The sequence below is a fragment of the Miniopterus natalensis genome, chromosome X (genome assembly GCF_054644295.1).
Source record: "Miniopterus natalensis isolate mMinNat1 chromosome X, mMinNat1.hap1, whole genome shotgun sequence".
In the NCBI taxonomy this organism is placed as follows: domain Eukaryota; kingdom Metazoa; phylum Chordata; class Mammalia; order Chiroptera; family Miniopteridae; genus Miniopterus; species Miniopterus natalensis.
This window is the reverse complement of record NC_142103.1, coordinates 77942027-77963174: the sequence shown is the minus strand read 5'-3', so window position 1 is coordinate 77963174 and position 21148 is coordinate 77942027. Positions and strand designations below refer to the sequence as shown.

The window sequence follows — 21148 nt, the reverse complement described above, 5'->3', positions numbered from 1 at the left end:
TTTGTAAGAAATTATATATCTGAGAACATCTTTCTGTTGCTTTCACTAATGAATAACACCTTGGCTGAGTCTAGAATTTCTGGATCACAAACATTTTCCCCTAAAAGTAATAGACTGCTTCATTGTCTTCTGGCATTTAATACTGCAAAGAATCTGATGTCAACTTTTCATTATTTGGGGTTAAACTACTTTTTGTGCCAGGATGCTTGATAGTTTCTTTGCTTTATCCTTGAAATTAATATAAAATTGCCAGGATGTGTCTAACTATTGGTCTTTTCTTTTGTTATTTTCTCTGGTACATAGTAAGCATTCCATCTGCATATCTATGTCTTTTTATAATCGAGAAAGTTTTTTTTATTATTGTCTTATGATATGGTTAGTTGGCTCCATTGCTTTTAATATAGTTTCTAATTCTTTAGGAACAATTGTCTATATATTAGAACTCCATCCTCTGTCCAACCTTTCAGTATCTCATTGCTCTTATATCTGACCTTTTCCACTGCATTTTGGGAGGCTATCTCAAGTTTGCCTTTTCCATCACTCATCCCATTTTCTTCAGTTTCAATTTTTTTCTTTACTACATATAATGCATTTTTTTTGTTTCCTAGCATTTCTTCCTTCTTCAGCAAGCTCCCTTTGCCTTTTGACTAAAGTCTCATTCAGCAATATTTTATATTATTTTATTTTTGTTTTATTTGCCTAAATGTTTTTATTTGAAACAAATAGGTGCACCAAGCAAGTGCTTATTTTCTCCACTCCAAAATAAAACAGAGCACAATAGGGGCAAACATCATTTAGCAGGACAGTTCCAGTATGTGAACATCCTTCTACTCACTGTGGTTGGGGTAAATTTATGCATAAGCAATCATTCTTATACAAAATATTAATCTCAAAGTACTAACATCAAACAAAAGGAAGTGGTCTTAATTTCTCATGCATGGGGCAGTATGTTCTACAAATGCCAAAAGGTAGGAGAAGCACAAACAACCCACTTTTATAAAAAAACTAAATAGTTCAAAGTAGAATTTTCTATCCCCGCTTTCTCCTGTAATAAAAAGTAGTTCGGGGTGGGGGGGGGGGAGTAGTGCTGGGGTCTGACATCCAGATTTGATTTTTACATGGCCCATTTTTAAAGTGTTCCCCCATATGACTTGCATCATTAGGGTTATGGATAATAGTCCATTCACTTTGAAGAGAGGTGTATCTTCTCCTTCCTCCTTCTCTTGCTTTCATGCTCATATTTCTTGGAGTGGCTGCTATCTGAGGGTCTTTTAGAGCCACTGTGCTATTTGGCTTCTTCTAAAATTTGTCCAAACCAAAAAGATCTTCCTCAAACTGAACTGTTCCTTTCTGACCTCTTTGCCTATGATATGAACCAAAAAACTCCTTATTGGGAACAAGTTGGTTGGTCTTTATTCTGGTTTCTAGGTCATCACCATACATATCCTTGTTCAGATTTTTACTGGACCTGCAAATACTCTGGGCCATATCTTTACCACCTCTCCAGACTTGATCATAAACATTATAAATTTCACCTTCACCATCTGCAAAACCACTGTCCGAACCCTTGGATTGGTTGAACAGCCTTTGGTCATACTGAATTTCATTGGAAATCTGAGGATTGGGCACACCAAGAGCAATGACCTCACTGATATCTCTATTTTCATTTCTCTGCAGTTTTTACCTCTTATCAGGAGCTGCCCTGGAAATATCCTAGTCATGCTGTCTCTCGTTTTGCCTATCATCCTTCTCACATGCCTCCCCATCCTCTTTTTCCACATGGGTTTTGATCTCAGTTCTCTCCCTGTCTTTCTGGGCCATTTGTCTTAAGTTTTTCTTCATGTGTCTTTTCTTTTTGAGCCATCTATCTCTCTACTTGAGCATGCATTTCCACAAGTCTTCCAAACAGGACTTCAGCTACTTTTGGAAAATTTTCATTTATATGTACTGTCTGCAGTCTCTTCCATCAGCAGCCAGATGTTTGTCTAGTGGAACTGTATAACCCTTTGCATTTTTCCAATTTGAAATATAACAAGGAATCTTCCACTCTTGTTCCTTCACAGCCATCCTTCAGGCAGGAGAATGCATGACAGGTGCAGGAGGAGGTGGTCCCAGGGGAATTGTCTTACTAATCTTGAACCTTGGAGGCCCCATTGGATTGTTTTGCATTTCCATCATCCAAATTACCCTCTCTTTTGCTCCAGAGTTGAAAGCCACTCCTTGTTGAGATGGTATGTATCAGATAAACTGAGTAGGAGTCAGTTTATCAACTGCTCTAACCAAGCATGGCTGCAGCAACCTTCTGTGATACAGAGTTTTCTAGGCCCACCCTTGTCTTTTCTGTTATCTCTTTAATAGCTTCTTCATCAGGTCTTTGCAGGTCTGGATCATCTGCATTCATGATTTCCTTGGGAACCAGGTCAGTGTACTTGCTATAGCTGATCTTGTCTTTTGACTGTCTTCGTCATGCAATTGCATCATTTAATTTTTCCTTCAGCATCCATCTGAATAGTCAGTGCATTTGACTTTTTTTTTTCTTTCAGCCCATATCCAGTGGGTACTGGACCACAGGATCTCTGGAAAAGCACCTCCATCTCCAAAATCCTCTAATAACTGAGGTATCCAGCCTTTCCTATACCTGTATGGGAGAGGTTCTCTTCAGGAGGAGACCCGTGAGGTCTGTAATGATCTCTGGGATCTTGTGTTTGCTTCAGTCTCAAGCTTGTCCTGAAATAATTGAGTAGGTGTAGGAAAAAGCTAGTGAGCACCATCTTCTTCACTTGCTTCCAACACAAGGGACCTCAGCAATATTTTGAATGTATTCTCTTGTTCTATTTTCTCCTTCCAGCCTTCACTTCACAGAGTCTGCTTCAACTGCTTACTTTGTTTTGTTACTTCATTACACTCAATAGAAAGCACAAAGCAAACATCAAAAATATTCATTTTCCTGTAGAAAACATACTTTTGAAATAAATATTTTTCTTCCTCTGCCTCTTAAGTACTATGTTGGGTTCTTGAACAAAGAGCAGTCTATCCAAGCTGGTGTTTTCCCCAAAATAGGGTGGGTAAGTTCTCTTCCCTTCCTTCACCATCTATTCTGGTTGATAGAAATTCACATATGGCATGTTAAGAGAATTAGGGAGGAAGCTGGGGCTATGGATAGACCTCTGTAGGAAAAACTTCAAATTTTTCCATATAAACTTTTTCAAAATTGACCTGACCACCACTCTAGGAACAGAATGCATGTAGCCAATCCGTGTGCATGCCTGTCACATCAGAGAAATGCCTTAGCACAGGGCCTGCTTTTCCCTCAGTATGCCTTTCATGGGCTCCATAGTGACACTTTTAATCCATCAATAGCTATGAAAGTAACCCAAGTGGAAACCCCTACAGGTTATCCTAACCCCCAACTCAATTCCTGTCACTTTCTTAGAAAACGAAATTGAAAATTGGTTTTGGTATATTTCTTCAGTACAATTCCATCTGCACTGTATCTGGTGGAAATTCTTCAAAGTTTGCAGCATGAAAATAGAACTCCTAGCCTCCAACACTAACTAATATGGTTTATCCATATTTTCAAATTCTGCAGTCATTTTAATTGGGATTGTGAAGGTGGAGAGGTTCATCTAAATATCAGTGCTCAAGTTATAATCTCATTCCAAATTCTCATTTTTTCTCTCACTTCTTTTTTGATAAATTTATGTTCCTATGGATACTGTCTTTAAATAGGCATATCTTATTTTAAGAAAATAAATTTATACAAATCTGAATCTCATTTAGCTTGTTGAACATAAGAGATGGTCAATAAGGTAAGTTGAATAAATGAATGACAAAAATACAAATTATAGAAAGATAACTTCCAAATAATTTTTGTGTTACAAAAATATCATCATAAATCTATTTATAATTTATGCTCAAATTTTCATGACTAAATCTAAGGTTTAAGATGAAATGTACCTCTATGGACAGCATAAGCATTCAGTGAATTTATTTTTACTTTGCTGCTTTTTTTTTTCCACTTATCTATGTATTTGTTTAATTTAAAAAAAAATAAAGCTTTTCATTAAAACTTGTCTGCTTCTTAAGACCTGATTTTATAATGCATAAAAGGGGTAAAGATGTAGCTAGAATGCTAGAATAGTCGTCTTTTAGTTTTATCACTAATTAACCATATAACTGGTGCAAACCACTTAAACTCTTTGTCCGATAGTTAACCTTTCAGCCAAAATTAGAAAATCAGCACTTGCAAACCACAGGACAGTGCAGTACCATTTAAAGGATTAAGGAAATGATGTATATATAACAGAGCTTTGGAGAGAAAATGAATGTATAAAAATACTGAATAATATATAAATCAGTGTAGGATGCAAAGCTGGAAGCTTTAAAATATTGTTAAAACCACATCTAAAATAGTCTTTTTACATCCTTATGGAATCTATTGAGCAATGCAATTAAAAAACACTTGATATTACTGAGAGAAGAGGTTCAGACCCACTGCTTAAAATCAGACTTCCTGGAAAATTAATTAGGACTAGAAGAAGGAGGTTACCCTATCCAACAGAAATCACACTGCTAATCTTAGAGCTTCATAAACTGAATAGAGAAAACTGAATATTCAAATATTCAACATTAAAGATACCAAAGAAAAACACCTACAATATAAAATATAAAGGAAAAATATCTGATACTTATATGAAATTTACAAAATGTTACATATATATTCAGAGGGAATAATACAAGAACTAAGGCAAAAACACTCCTTTGTGCCATGATTTTGAGATATGTATGTTAGAAGGTTGGATTCCATCCAAAAGTGTCAGAAAAAAAGATTCTTAGATGTCTTTTATGTTTTCCAATAGAAAGAATCTATTCTATAATTCTAGTAATTACTAATAAACTAGTCTCCCCAGTACGTCAGATTATCCTACTGGTTTCACAGTATGTTATTTGCTTCCCAAAAGTGCATCAACAGCTGAGATCACAAAATGGATACTTGATATGGAAAGGTTCCTTTATCAAAACCAAAGCAATACAGACCAACCCAGTTACAGAGCACCCGTTAAGTTCAAAGCTCTATGTGGAGGGTAAAACAATAAGTCAATCTCTCCAACTACCAGGATTGTACAATCAAGTAAGGGAGATTAGTCTACATGCAAATAACTGCAAAATAGGGTATGGTACCTCCAAACAATTAAAATGCATTGGAGATAAAGCTAAAAGCCATTTGGAAAGACTCAATAATATTTTTAAAAATCCACTCAGGATACATTGCTGAGTACCTGCTATATGTCAGGCTCTATGCTAGGCTCTGAGAATTCAAAGATAAATAAAAATGGCTAACACTAATAAGTAGCTATAGTGGGTCAGGCAATGTATTAAGTGCTTTCACACTCTATATCATTAACTCCTCACAACACATCTATAAAATAGTAATATTATGATCCTTGCTTTACAGAAGTCAAGATTTAGGAGGTTAGGTAACTTACCCAAGGTCTCAAGGTAAGAGAATGGGACGGCTAGGATTAGAACTCAAGCTGCCTAGCTTCAGAGGCCACAAGTTAACCATTATTTCATGAGCTGCCACAAAATCCCCACCACATTCCAACTCAGTAGAGGACACACAGAAGAGTAATAAGACTATTCTAACGGGGTTGAAAATGCTCAGTAGGAGGGGGAAGTGTTGAATTACCTGGAGCATCACAGGGGAGGTGAGTTCTGAAATGGGTCTTCACAACTGAGAAATGGAGGGAGAACTGCATGCAGTGGGGAAAGGCATTCTCTGGAGAGGGAATAGCATGTGCAAAGTTACAGCAGCATGGGAGTGTATAGTACATGAGGACCTGCAAGTCATTCTGTGTGGCTGAGGGCTGAGTGGGAAAGGGAGAGCAGAAGAGACAAGATTAGGAAGGTTCAAGAGCCAAAGGATAGGTGGTCCCTGAACCATGAAAAATTAGGTCAAAGGATTCTAAACACTTTAGAAAGTTAACTCTACCATCAGACAGGAAGAAAACATCAAAAGTATCCAAATTGGAAAGGAGGAAGGAAAACTGTCATTATTTGCAGATGACATATTATACATAGAAAACCCTAAAGACTCCATCAAAGTACTACTAGATTTGATAAATGAACTCAGCAAAGTATCTGGATACAAAATCGACATCTGGAAATCAGTGGCATTCTTGTACACCAACAATGAAGTTTCAGAAAGAAAAACTAATAAAAAATACCATTTACCATTGTGACTAAAAAAATAAGATACCTAGGAATAAACTTAACCGAGGATGTAAATCACCTATACTCAGAAAACTATAAGACGTTGAAAAAAGATATAGAGGAAGATATAAACAAGTACAAGAGTATACCATGCTCGTGGATTGGAAGAATTCATATCATTAAAATGTCCATACTACCCAAAGCAATTTATAGATTCAATGCAATTCCTATTAAAATACCAACAGCATATTTCACAGATCTAGAACAAACACTTTGAAAATTTATATGGAACCAAAAAAGACCCCGAATAGCTGCAGCCATCTTGAGAAAAAAGAACAGAGTGGGAGGGATCACTACTGGATATCAAACTGTACTACAAAGCCATTCTAATCAAAACAGCCTGGTACTGGTACAACACCAGACACAGAGACCAATGGAACAGAACAGAGACCCCAGAAATAGACCCATGCCATTATGGTCAGTTAATATTTGACAAAGGAGGCAAGAGCATACAATGGAGAAAAGACAGCCTCTTCAATAAATGGTGCTGGGAAAATTAGGTACATGCAAAAAAAATGAAACTAGACTACCAAGTTTAACCATACACAAAAATAAACTCAAAATGGATAAAAGACTTAAGTGTAAGTTGCAAAATCATAAACATCCTAGAAGAAAACATAGGCAGTAAAGTCAAAGACATCTCACGTAGTGGAATTTTCACTGATACATCTCCTAGGGCAAGAGAAACAAAAGAAAAAATAAACACATGGGACTACATCAAACTAAAAAGCTTCTGCACAACAAAAGAAAACAGCTTCAAAATACAAAAGAACCCCATGGTCTGGAAAAACATATTTGCCAAGGATATATATGATAAGGGGCTAATTACCAAAGTGTACAAAGAACTCATACTACTCAGCAAGAGGAAGATAAACAATTTAATTAAAAAAATGGGCAAAGGACCTGAATAGACACTTCTCCAAAGAGGACATACAGATGGCCAAGAGACATATGAGAAAATGCTCAACGTCACTAATCATCAGAGAGATGCAAATTAAAACCACAATGAGCTATTACTTCACACCTGTCAGAATGGCTACCATCTACAAATCAACAAAGGACATGTGCTGACGAGGGTGTGGAGAAAGGGGAACCCTGATACACTGCTGGTGGGAATGCAGACTGGTGCAGCCACTATGGAAAACAGTGTAGAGGTTCCTCAAAAAATTAAAAATGAGCTTCCTTTTGACCCAGTGATCCCACTTCTAGGAATATATTCTAAGAATTCTGAAACTCTAATCAGAAAAAAATATATGCACCCATATGTTCATAGCAGCGCAGTTTACAATAGCTAAAATATGGAAACAGCCCAAGTGCCCATCAGTAGATGAGTGGATATAAAAGCTGTGGGACATTTACACAGTGGAATACTATGCAGCTGTAAAGAAGAAGGATCCCATACCATTTGGGACAGTATGGAAGGACCTGGAGAATTTTATGCTAAGTGAAATAAGCCAGGCAGAGAAAGACAAAATCACATGATGTCACTTATACGTGGAATCTAAAGAACTTAATAAACTGATGAACAGAACAGATTCAATGACATGGAAGCATGGATCAGACTGACGAATCTCAGAGGGATGGAGGAGGGCAGGTGGGTGGGTGGGTGGCAGGGGAAGAGATTAACCAAAGAACTTATATGCATATACGCAGAACTGGAGGACATGGACAATGGTATGGAGAGGGATGGGGAGGAGGGTGGGTCGAGGTGGAATGGGTCCTTGGAGAGAAAAAGGGACATCTGTAATATTTTAAACAAAAGTAAAAAATACATAAATAAATATAAATAAATAAATAAAATGTTAACTCTGTACTAGAGTGGGTAGTCGAAAAAGAGAATCGGATTGAAGGCAAGGATGCCATTGAAGAGGCTACTCTGTAGGTGAGAATATATGAACTAGGATAGCAGCAGAAGCCTTGGAAAAGATACTGATGAAAGGGAGATTTCAGTGGGAGATGAGAGAGGACTTAGGTCTAATGATCATTGACAGAGAGAGTAATGGTGGTTCTCTTATTTGTTTAAACATAAAAAAAAATACATAATTTAGTGAGCTGATATTTAGATGTAACTCAAATAATAAGCCAATGTGGAGCAGTCTCAGCATGGCAGTATATTCAAAGAAAAGGCTGGGCAATTCAATACTAATGGAAACATCCATCTGTTTTAGACGGCTGAATAAACTCTAAAGGTGATCCAATTTATGCTCCATATCTACACTTTCCCCCAAAATGACATTCTCCTCTTATTTTATTCTCTCAAGTCCCACATTTCTTCACCATCAGCTCAGTCTATGGTATCTCTCTCCCTCTTTCTCCTTCTCTCCCTTCTCCCTCCATCTCTCTCCAGCCCTTCTCCCTTTCCTACACCCTCAAAAGCCTAAGAATCTGACTGAAAAAATCAAAAGAATCCTTAGAGGATGGAGGAGGGGGAAAAGAAGAGTGAGCTAAGAAAATTTTTTGTTCAGCAAGTAGGATGTGGGGAAAAGGAGAAAGCTGGGAACACACATTAATAATATTATTCCCATTATATATCAGAGAGAACCAAAGCTTCAATTAATAAAGCTGACTGTAAAAGCCAACTGGACCAGAATTTAAAATAGTTTTATTTTTGATACCCAAACACAAATGCAAAAATAAATGGCCTTAAGTGCTAGATTAAAAAAAAAAAAAGTCAACAAGTAGAACCAGGGAGAGATAGAATAAAGAAATACTCAAAACAGACTTCATATTTTAAGCTAAAAAGGAGGGAAATAACAAAGTAGACTGCAAAGGAAATAAAATTTTGATTAAACAAAAAAGGGCCACTAAGCTGTAAACCTGAAACCAATACAAAATAAAATTGAAGGAAAAAGAAAAGAAATTAAGGCAAAAAATCCAATGTTAATGGACGGTGATTTGACTTTGGGTGGTGGGCACACAAAGCAATATACAGATCATGTATCACAGAAATGTACAATTGAAACCTATATAATCTTATTAACCAATGTCACCCCAATACATTTAATAAAAAAAAAAATCCAAAACAAAACAAACAAAGTACCTACATGGAGTTTCTAGAACCTAGACGATAATGATGTAGAATCTTTGCAAAAAAGTTGAAAATAATCGGAATGTAAACACAACTGTAATAGTCTATTGCTGATGGCTATTAGTTCCCAATAATGAAAAAACAAAATAAGAATAAAGATAGTTATCACCTTTCCTCCTAAAAGATCATTAAGTGAATTTGCTAAAACCAAAGAAACATGACAAAATCTTATTTAAATAGAAGATTTTTTAAACTACCCTAATACCCACAGAATAAACGAAACAGGAACAATTGGGAAAAGCAATGCATCAATAGCTTAATGGCTACTTTTTAGAACTCACTGGTTTCAGTGGCTCCATCTCCAAGCTTATTTTTCTGGAATAAGCCAGAATTGGTGCCAAAGAAAAATGCAAGAATCATGCAGCACAGGTGATGACTGGAATAGTCCCAGTTTATGCCTCAATTCCCCTAGGAAGATCACTCTCCCTAACCCGTGTAAAAAAAAATAAGCCAAGACTTAGGAAAAGGAAGAGTTAATTCTTCATGGCTACTGACTATGAGCTGGGTGCTTGACATGCATTGTACATCTGATGCTCATAATAACTCTAAGTTGTGTTTGTTATTCTTACTCGACAGATGAGGGAATTGAGACAAAAGAGGTTGAAAACATAGCCAAGATGAAATAGGTAATCAACAGTAAATCCAGGTTGTGGGCCCATCTGACTGAAAAGCCTTGCTCTCTCTACTATACCAAAGAGCCTTACATTGGGGGGGGAGGGGTGTTGTAGGAGGACAATGTTTCCAAGGTACACCCCTACCCCTGTACACATAGTTCATTTCAACACTCCATTTGGGGAGACATGCACCCTTGGTCCAACACTATGGCCAAAGATGAAGGGAAAAGACCCTGATAATAATAACAATGATGATGATGATGGTGATGATGGTTATACTCTTCTAAGAGTTGAAGTCAGCAATTGCCAGGCCTGAAGCAGAGGAAGACAAAGGAAAAGTAAAGAGAATGAGGATGAAGAGACAAAGTCCTAAAAGAGAAAAAGAAATAGAGAAAAGAACAAGAGAATGGGAGGGGAGGGGAATAAGGAGGGTGAGAGACCAGGGAGAAGGGGGTGGACAACTTTGAAAAAAGAATGGAGATAAGCATTTCTGCCTCCCTTTGAATAATGTGGCATTAATGCCCTCCCTGCCACCTCCTATTTCTGATGTCTTAGAATAAACAACCATGCTCCCTCAATTACTTATACCATAAAGGTTTATGATAATGACATGTGTCCCTGGAGAATCCCCTTTATTAAAAGAACTATTAACACACTAAAGAGCACAATCAATTTCATAGTCAAAACAGGTATTTAAATGAAAGAGCATAATTAAAATAAGTAGAAGAATATGGACAATTCCAATATCTTTAAAAGTTTAAAACCTCTGAAGGAGTTTAGGAGAGTAATTTATTTGAAAAATAAAACCAGCATGTTTAAAATAAAGGGATATGAATCCAGAGGATGAAAAAAGGTTATACAAATAACCCAGAAATCCACCATGGTGTATTATTACCTGAATTGGCTACACTTTGCTTATATACATACATGCTATGAAAGCTGTGCCTCAAATCTTAAATCCCAAACAGTGAGTTAGACGCAAGAGAAGATAGACTGTAAGATTTCATTTATATGAAGTTCAAAACAGGCAAATTAATCTATGGTGATCAAAGTAAGAGCAATGCAGAGGGCTGAATGGAAGGGGGCATGAGGGAACTTTCTGGGGTGGTAAAAGTATTCTACATGGTGTCTGGGGTGGTGGTGCACACATTTGTCAGAACTCATGGAACTGTATGTTTAAAATGGGCACATTCCATTGTGTATAAATTACACCTCAATAAAGTTGATTTGAAAAATTAAAATTAGGTTTACTTCAATAAAGTTGATTAAAATAAAGACTCAATAAAATCCTACAAGAATAGTTATTCTGTACCCTGATTGCGGTGGTTGTCACATAAATCTATACATGTAATAAAATTTCATAGAGCTATAGCCCTGGCCAGGTGGTTCAGTTGATTGGAGCATCATCTTGTACACTAAAAGGCTGTGGGTTCAATTCCTGGTCAGAGCACATACCTAGGTTGTAGGTTCAATTCCCAGTCAGGGTGCATGTGAGAGGCAACCAATCAATGTATCTCTCTCACATCGATGTTTCTCTCTCTCCCTCCCTCTTTCTCTCTTTCTCTCTCTCCTCCCTCCCTCTCTCCCTTCCTCTCTTTCTAAAATCAATGAACATATCCTCAGGTGAGGATAAAAAAAATTTCATAGAACTATAAACTAAGGAAAAATGGGGGAAAAAAGTCATAGAACTAAAAACTGGTGAAATTCAAATAATATCTGCAAGTTTAGTATTATACCAATGTAGATTTTCTGGCTTTGATAATGTATTATGGTTATATATTACGTTATCATTGGGGAAAGCTAGGAAAAGAGTACATAGGAACTGTCTTAGACCATTTTTGTGATTTCTTATAAGTCCAAATTATTTCAAATACAGATTTTTTAAAGGACACATATAGTCAGTATTTGTACTATCGCCCACCATCAAAGGAGTGAGTTTACTACAGGGCAGAATCCTGCAAATACAAAATTGAGGAAGGCAATTTTTTAATAAATGTTTCCAATAAACATGCAGCTGGTCTGAATTTAGAAGGGGAAAGTGCATCAACAAACATTACTCTATAGATTAAAAGTTCAGAACAAAATATAAATCAGTATAAACTATAAATCAACAAATCAAATACCAACTATTACTTCTTAATTTGTGAACTAAAATGTTACACATAACAAATATTTTATGTCCAAAAACTAATCAGGGTGCACAGAGGACAACCATGTGAAAGGAGGCAAGAGGGCAGGCATTTGCAAGCCAAGGAGAGAGGCCTTAAGAGAAACCAACCCTGCCAGCACTTTGCTCTTGGACTTCCAACCTCCAGAACTGTAACCAAATAAATTTCTGTGGTTTAAGGCACCCAGTCTATGGTAGCAGTCCTAGCAAACTAATATATTAAACTATAGTTTATATAGCATAAGATTTACCTCTTGTAAGTATACAGTTCAACAACTTTTCATAAATTTATAGAGTTGTGCAGCCGCTACCACAATCCAGTTTAGGACATTTCCATCACCCCCTAAAAGTTCCCTCTCCCACTGCGAGCCCCAGACAACTACTGATCAGCTTTCTCTGATGTATTTGCCTTTTCTAGGATTTCAGAAAAATGGAATGATACAATATGAAGTCTTCTTATTCTGCTTTCTTTCATTTAGCATGTTTCTGAAGTTTGTCCATGTAGTAATATATATCATAGTTTCTTTTCATTCCTGAATAGTTTCCATTACATGGCTATACCACATTTTATTTACCCATTCATCAGTTGATGGACATGTGGTTTATTCCATGATTTGGGCTATTATGAATAATGATGCTATGAGGTTTTCTGTGAACATATATTTTAATTTCTCTTAGAAAGATATGTAGGAGTGGAATTACTGAGTCATGTGGTAAATATTATGGTTAACTATTTAAGAAACTGCCAAACTGTCTTACAAAATAGTGTCATTTTACATTCCTACCAGGAATGTATGAAAGTTCCGGTTTCTCCACATCCTAGCCAACACTTAGTATTTGTCAGTCTTTTAAAATTATATCCATCCTAATGGGTATGTAGTGGTATCTGCTCAAGTTTAAGCTCAATTTTAACTTTGGGCTAATGTTAGACCTGAGGGCAGGGTCTTAAAATTTTGTCTAATAGCTAAAGTCTAGGTTTTAGAAAAGGGGGGAGGAAGAACTCTATCTTCTTTAATAAGAGACTCATTTGTGAATCTCATTCTTTTTATTCCAAAAAACATGTATTCCAAATTTGGGGATTTTTTTTATTAAATGCCTTTTAAATTTCGACAGATTTTTAAAAACCATATTGTATGATGAAATTGGAAACTTTAACCCCTTAACATAAAATTAAATAATATAATTTTGTTTTTTACTCCTAGTGATAAATGCAGAATGCAGTTTGAAATTTGGGGCATGACATGTTTGATTTCAGGCAAGTCTTTTGATTTCTTCAGAACTAAAAAGCTGAAGATTTATATAGTTGTGATGTAAACCATGGGATTTAAACTGTAACATATTGCAATTACATTGTGTAATAATTATACATCTTGGTGTCTTTTATGAAGTGATTCTAATAGGATTCAGATAATCTGAAAATTATATAAACTGATGGAAAATTTTTCATTTGAAATTGTGGGTATGGTTTAAAGGTATAATATCTGACACGTCTTCAAGCTGTTAAATTTTTAATTTTATTTTTATATACTCTGATTATATTTTATAACATTCCTAATTGGCTTTAGGCAAAATTTCAGGAATCTGTATTCATGTATTTTTCTTTGCTAATAATATGTAATTCTAATGTATCTGATTGCTCTTTGATCTCCATGTAGGAAAATTTAAAATTTTGACTTATTGGGTGAGAAAGAGAAAAGTAGCCCCTGACATTAAGGAGCAAGCTTGGCACTATCAGCTGGCTTTGGTGTTGCAAAAGCTGAGCTGGCAGCCACAGCAAAGCCTTGGTGTTCTCCTGTTGAATATGAACACTTTCAGAGAACACCAATGTCAGACAAGGCCAGTCTGTGATCACAATGAATCAAGACAAAAACAAGACCACTCCATAACCACGTCTGAACACAGACTGAACATGAACATTGTCTAAGCCACAAAATGTCAAACATCCCCCTCTCCTAGCTCACAGAAGTGACAGCTGCTTCTCTCCCAATTATAGCTGTAGCCTCACTCTAGTCTACTCTCATTATAAGTGAGATTTATTGATACACAATCAGAGAAGCACCCCTGCTTTTTAATAGCAACCAATCCAGAGCAAGGCCCTGCTTCCTTAAGCCCTCCCCAAAATTATCTAACATAAGCCCAAATCCTATAGTAAGTCTTTTCTAACACCTGCTCATTTAGACATCTCCTGGTTACTAAGGGTGTGTATTTTCCCTCACTGCAATGAGTATTAAACCAACTTGTTTAATTAAAAAAATCAGGGTGACCTAAGAGATCAAATTATATTTAAAAATTTTATTTTTATATTGTTCGAAGCATAGAGATTCACACAGTACTACATAATTAATCAGCTTACCACAAATCCAATGCTAATGAATGCAAAGTTATTAAAATTCTAATTCTGTGGTCAGTAGGTTTGATTATAATTATTACGTTCACAATAGATCGAAAAAACAAAATAACATTTTTAAATGCATTCATACCTTATAGGATCAACCTTTATCCTGCCACTTACCATAATAGACTCATTTGCAAAACAGCAAACAAATTAAGCTAAATAGGAGCCATCGACAAATGAAAAGAAATGACAGCATAATTGTAGAGTTGATATAAACAGTACTTAACATCCAGATAAAAGTCACATAAAAACATTGTCATTTGAAAATTTCTAGTCTGACTTTTTATAATAGCAGCTAATGATAGATCATATACGATACCAACAGCATATCATAAACTACTAAATACCAAATTTAAATTAATAATGAAGCAATAGATGCCTGGTGTGATTAGAAAGAGCCGCAGACCAGGAGATCCAGGGTCTACACTCAGTTCTAGGATGAACAAGCTGAATTTGCTTTTAGTCATAGACTAAATGCCAAGAATAAGACTAAAGTCTTAGGCATAGACTGCTAGTAGTAAAAATGTCATTAGTGATCAGCTAGCCAAACTTCACATTACAGTCAAGAAAAATGAGGCTCAGAGAGGTAAAGTGACTAAGCCACAATCACAGTTAGTTATGTGAAGGTAAAGAAAACCTCATTTAGCCCACCCGGGCGTGGCTCAGCAGTTGAGCGTTGACCTAGGATCCAGGCGATCAGGGTTCGATTCCCAGTCAGGGCACATGCCTGGGTTGTGGGCTCGATCAATGACTCTCTCATCATTGATGTTTCTATCTCTCTCTCTCCCTCTCCTTTCCTCTCTCTGACATCAATAAAGATATATTTTTAAAAAAAGAAAACCTCATTTAAAATGATCAGAGTTGGGAAGCCCTGAAGGGTGAGCTCTCACACACTGCCACCCACTGCCCTCCGCAGACTCCAGCCCGAAAAAGCATACTTTGTACTCCCCAACAGGGAGAGGCTTACTTTACTACTCCTGCAGGGAAAAGGAAGATTTTCTCCTTGCCCAGCAACATCCCAGCCAATGAGAAATGCCACAACTCAGCTAATAAAAAGCAATCTCCACCCTGAACTCTTACTCTCCTCCAGTGTACTTTTGCTCATAACCTCCCCTCCCAACTTCCTTCTTTTTCTCTATAAAGGAACACTCCCCTCCTTTGTTCTCTGGACTTGCCTATGGTTTGCCATAGTTTTCATGTCCCAAATTGCAAGTGCTCTGCCATTTCTCATTTTTACTGGAAAAATAAATGGCTATTGTATATATAAGGTTAACATTATATGACAGTTCCAGTGCCTTCAGCATGCAGCATCAGAAGCCTGGCCCCTGACCCACTTCCTGTAAATGATTCCTCACTTATAGAACGAGAACAAATCCATGTTGTTTCTTCCTTATGGAGGTACTGGGATGATGACTGCAACTAATTGGTATGAGTGAACAAGTGCTTGTTTGTGTTTAAATGAATTCAATAAAATAACTAGTCTTTGGAAGGTGGGTGTATTATCAGGCAAAAATATGTTTAGCTATTTATATAAATCCTTCCAATGCCAGGAGTTTTAAGCAAGTAGAACTGTGTTTTTCAATGGGTGCAGTATTGGTATCTTAGGCAGAACATTCTCCCCAGTGTGCAGTTGCCCTTCCCACATTTCAGGATGTAAAATCATGGTTGGGCCCCAGCTACTCAATAGCAACAGCACCTCCCAATCAGGGCTGTCCCTAGAGCAAGGTGATTTAAAACATCAAAATTAATGCAAAAAAAATCTATGATGCCAAAAGTTAAACAAAGATGGAATCAGTATTACTGAGTCTTCCTTTTACCTCAGGCTCTAATATAGCCAAGCATGACAGTTACTAATCCAGCCTTTATTTAAAATGTCGGCATCATGAATTTTTTGTTCATTATGAATTTTTTGTTCATCATGAATTTTTCTGCATTAATTTTGATTTTTTAAAAATATTTTATTAAAATATATCTGGCTTGATTACTGAGTTTTGGGGTTCCCCTTAAATTCTGTACCCAAGGCAAGTGCCTCACTCACTTTACCTAGTCCAGTGCTGCTCCCAGTCATCTCCCCACACTTCCAAAGGCTTCCTTGGGTTGAGAATCTCTGAAATAGGGACTAATTTTTCTCATATAACAAGAAGTCCAGATAGAGACAGCTTGGCCTGAAAATGGTGGCTCCATGATGGTAGCACGGCCCTAGGTCCCCTTTATATCTGCACCACTCACAAGGTGTCTGCTGTAGCCTGAGGAATTATGTCCTAGTTCCAGACAGGAAAACAAAGGTAGGGCAAAGGGCAGGAAAAATTATCAGCTGAGCCTGACGCATTTATTTATTTATTTATTTATTTATTTATTTATTTTTAATCCTCACCCAAGGATATTTTTTCCATTGCTTTTCAGAGAGAGTGGAAAGGAGGGAGAGAGAAAGAGGATAGCATCGATGTGAGAGGGACACATCCATCGGCTGTTAGATTGAGCCTGCAACAGAGGTACATGCCTTTGGCCGTAATCGAACCTGGGACCCCTCAGTCCGAGGGCCAACACTCTAACCACTGAGCCAAACCGGCCAGGGCAAGCCTCACTCTTAATTAAAAAAATAATTTTCCCAGGAGCCACACCCAATAAACCTTAACTCGTATACCATGGCCAGAAGTGAGTCATGTGGCCAGCCCTAGCTGCAAGTAGCCTGGGGCAGTGAACACTTTTAAGTGGTCACATCTCCAGCCTGAATAAAACTGGTGTTCTCTCCTTCAGAATGAAGGATGTGGGGAGAATAAAAGATAAACAGCTAGAAATGCCTGCCATGGGGGCCATATAGGATAATAAAGTTTGGCTCTTTTTGATGACTGCAAATAGCATCTTCTCTGCTTGTAATTTGATGGTCAGCCTGAGCAGAGTATTTTGATGGTCACTTTTAGAATTATGGATAAAAACTGGAATGTTGTCTGAGGCTGGGCTCCACAGTAGCAGAGTGAGAAACAGGGATTTAGGTGCATGTGATTTGTTACAGACATACTTATAGGAAAAACCTGGAAGGGAGTGAGAAGAGCAGCCAAGGGAAGGGAATGAGCCAAGCAAAGATGCATTCTCATGTGAAGTTTTGCTTTGGCCAGATGCACAGGGACTATGAGCCTATATCTAAATTAAAAGGTGCCCACTTTGAAGAAGCTCAGCTAAAGAGCTTCTTGACAAATCAGTCAACCATTTGCTGCCCCCTCTTATGGTAAAGGGACCAGTGTAACCTCCTAGGCTTCTCTGGGTGATGCAATGCCCATTGGCCAAGAGCAACACTCCATAGTGGGTTACAAATGTAAACTGTTTGCCAAAGCACTTGCTTCAGCTGGGGAGAGTGGATGCCTACTTTTAATGTGGATCTGGAGGGGCACCAAGAGCATCCACTATAAATACTAATTTTGATACACTTTCCAAGGAACTCCCTTTATTTCTATTTTGTATTATTTGAGAATGTCACCTTAAATGTATTGCTATGATTAAAAACTATTGGAAAAACTGGCAACAAGTTGAAAATGCCTAATTTTTTAAGAAAAATGATTAACAGGTGTTGACTTGTTTTGTTGAACCACGAATCTAGAAAATGCTTTATAATTTGCTTTGGGTATTAACCAGAAACCAGTCTGTAGCTCACAGTCTCATCAGAGCACGTAAATATTTCATAGTCTTAGGTCTCATTTAAAGCTCAATGAATATTCAATTGAAGTTGACCAACAAAATAACTGAAAGAATTATGTTGCATTTAATTAGGCCTGAAATTAGCAAGCTTTTCATTTTCTCAAGTACTTGGAAGCTAAAATTATTCCAACTTCATGAAATACTCTACATAATTTTATAAGTAATTAAAGGGCCGCAAAATAGACTTGAAAAACATATTACATATTGAGAAAAACATAAAATAAAAGGAATTTTCAACTTTAAATTCAAGAGAATAGTTAAATATTCTGTGGCCTACAACATTACTTACTCAGTAGTGAATTACTTTCAACTATTGTAAATAATCCTCTTTTTGACACAAGAAGTAAAAGTAGAATCTTTTCTTTGGCCCTTACATATTAAATATTCTAGAATGATTATGTGTAAACATCTATAAGGTTGATACTACAGGAAACCACGAATGATCCACCCAAGTATGTCAGTCCGGAAATTGTTTCTGAATGCTGGGTACCTGAGCCAAGTACTGAAAATAATTTTTAAAAAAGAGAGAGAGAAATATTGGTCCACGTTCAAAGTAGAGATGGTTTCCCAGGAAAGAAGCTTCCCTGCAGTCTGTTAGATCTCCATAAGTATCAGAACTGGGCTTCAAAATGATATGTGCTCTAAGTGCTGTACCCTAACGCTGATGACATGGGATATGTCACTTCTACCAAATTTGAAGACATTTTAAATGCAATCAAAGTATTGAGGACCAATCCATGTTAAATCTGCTGAGAACCACCTGGTAAACAGCATACTAAGGTTTGAATTCTTTATCTAGTCCTGAATTACGTTTTAATTACAGGACCTAAATAATCTAATAACAGGCTCTGTTCTGGAGAACAGAACATGGGGCAGTGGTACACAGTTGTCAATAAACACAGCAATGAGATATAACCGGTCACCTTAGGTTTTTTTCCTTTTGATCTTAGTCTCTTTTTAAGATATTCAAATAGATTGCTTTTGTCAACTGTCAATATGCCAGTATATATGTGTGTGTTGTGTGTATAAACATATGCATTAAGAAGTTCAGACTGTTCTCTAATAATGGCACCTCTTTCCTTCACTTCTACAGTTCTTGCCATGGCACCCTTTGGTTCTCAGGGATGCGGAACCATAATTAATATGGAGAAAAGAAGAGAAGTCATCTTTCTGTTGCTATCTAAAGGCACACTCAGAGTCAAACAAAATTATTTAGTTAATGGTAACTCACTAAGCAAAAGAACAGCTTAAGGAGGAGATGAGAGAAAGGTTGATAAAATACCATATGATTTCACTTACATGTGGAATCTAAAGAACAATATAATATAGCAAACAAAATAGAAACAGACTCATAGATACACAGAACAGACTGATGGTTGCCAGAGGGTAGGGGGTTGGGGGACTGGGTGAAAAAAGTTAAGGGACTGAGATTGGTAGTTACAAAATAGTCACAGGGATGTAAAGTACTGCATAGGCAATATAGTGAATAATATTATAACAACTATGTATGGTGCCAGGTGGGTGCTGAAAATATCAAGGGAACACTTTGTAATGTATATGATTGTTTAACCACTATGCTGTACACTTGAAACTAATACAAAATAATATTGAATGTAGACTGTAATTTGAAAACAATAAATTAATTAATTAAAAAAAGAAAGATTGATAAGCATTAGCCAAGAAAGGTAAACATTTGATATCCTGCAACCAATGTGTCCGGTCAGAAACAAGAGCAGGGATAACTTTTCTTTGTTTAGGTAGTTTTGTTCTTGAATGCGTCTTTTGAGAAAAACTAGCCTTAACATTTACATTAAGGATTCTCATTTTCTCAAATCTACTTAATATTTAATACATGTAACATTTTAAGACTGCATTTCTCCCAATGTTATGTGACTTACCTGTTTATCAAAAGCTACCCAGGATGGTACTGCATTTCCCATTGCTTTAGGAAATGCACTGTATTTAGGCTTCGTCTTTTGCCCTGGAAGCTGTCCATCTATTCCAGGTTTACCTTCAGTCACCAGCATTCTATGGCACTTATCCTTTCCCACCTGTGAACACAAGAAACAACATAAAATGACCAAACTTACCCATTAAAACTTTTCTTATTTGTTCTCAAAAGTAAACACATTTCCTATCATTTATTTTCCCCATTACAAAATGCATATTCGAGTGGCAAATAATTATGATCAATCTTTCTCCATAAAGTTGTGTCACATTTTAAATTCAATTCATTTTAACAAATTCAAAACTTTGAAAAGAATAAGCCCAATGCTCCATGCTATTTAACATTTAAAAATAACTGTTACCACAAGTGAACATTTAGAACATTAGCTTGCTAATTGGCATATCTTACTTATTTACAAAGAACACAAACAGGAGGGAAAAATCTCAACTTCAGAGTAAAAATGTAAGTTTTGCCACAGAAATCTAACACTATTTTCACCAAAAAAGAGAATAAAAACTTTAGCTCATTAAAATAAATGTAACAGGAAGTTCCTCAAAGCTGACATTCTCCACCTAATTGTAGAACCTTGCCCCCCCCCCCTTCCTCATTTCTCTCCCATCTTTTCTGGGGATCTGGGCAGAGAGGTAAAATCCCAGAATATGCTTCCAAGGACTGGCAAAGATGTGGAGCAACATCAACTCACATGCACTGCTAGTAAGAAAGTAAAGCAGAAGAATCCCTCTGAGTTATGACAATATCTAGCAAAGTGAAAGGTATATATGCCCTAAAGGCTAGCAATTCCACCTCTAAATATCTTTTGCACTGTGCACAAGGAGCTATATCTCAAATTATTTGTTATAGCAGTGTTTTTATGAGTAGAAAATAGGAAACAATCTAAATATCCACCAAGAGCTAAAAAGATACATAAATTGTGTTCTCTTTATAAAATGGAATACTGTAGAGATTAAAG

General features: G+C 36.7%; 1 protein-coding gene and 1 pseudogene across 1 annotated transcript in view; both read right to left on the bottom strand.

Annotated features, from left to right (window-relative positions):
* Positions 1–21148, bottom strand: part of EFHC2 (EF-hand domain containing 2) — a 194393-nt gene that overhangs the window by 142829 nt on the left and 30416 nt on the right. Inside the window, exon 2 of the mRNA XM_016218528.2 lies at positions 20129–20281. Coding sequence (XP_016074014.1) covers positions 20129–20281 — 153 coding nt within the window. The remainder of the gene's footprint in view (positions 1–20128; positions 20282–21148) is intronic.
* On the bottom strand, positions 1030–9660 carry LOC107541340 (SNW domain-containing protein 1-like; annotated as a pseudogene).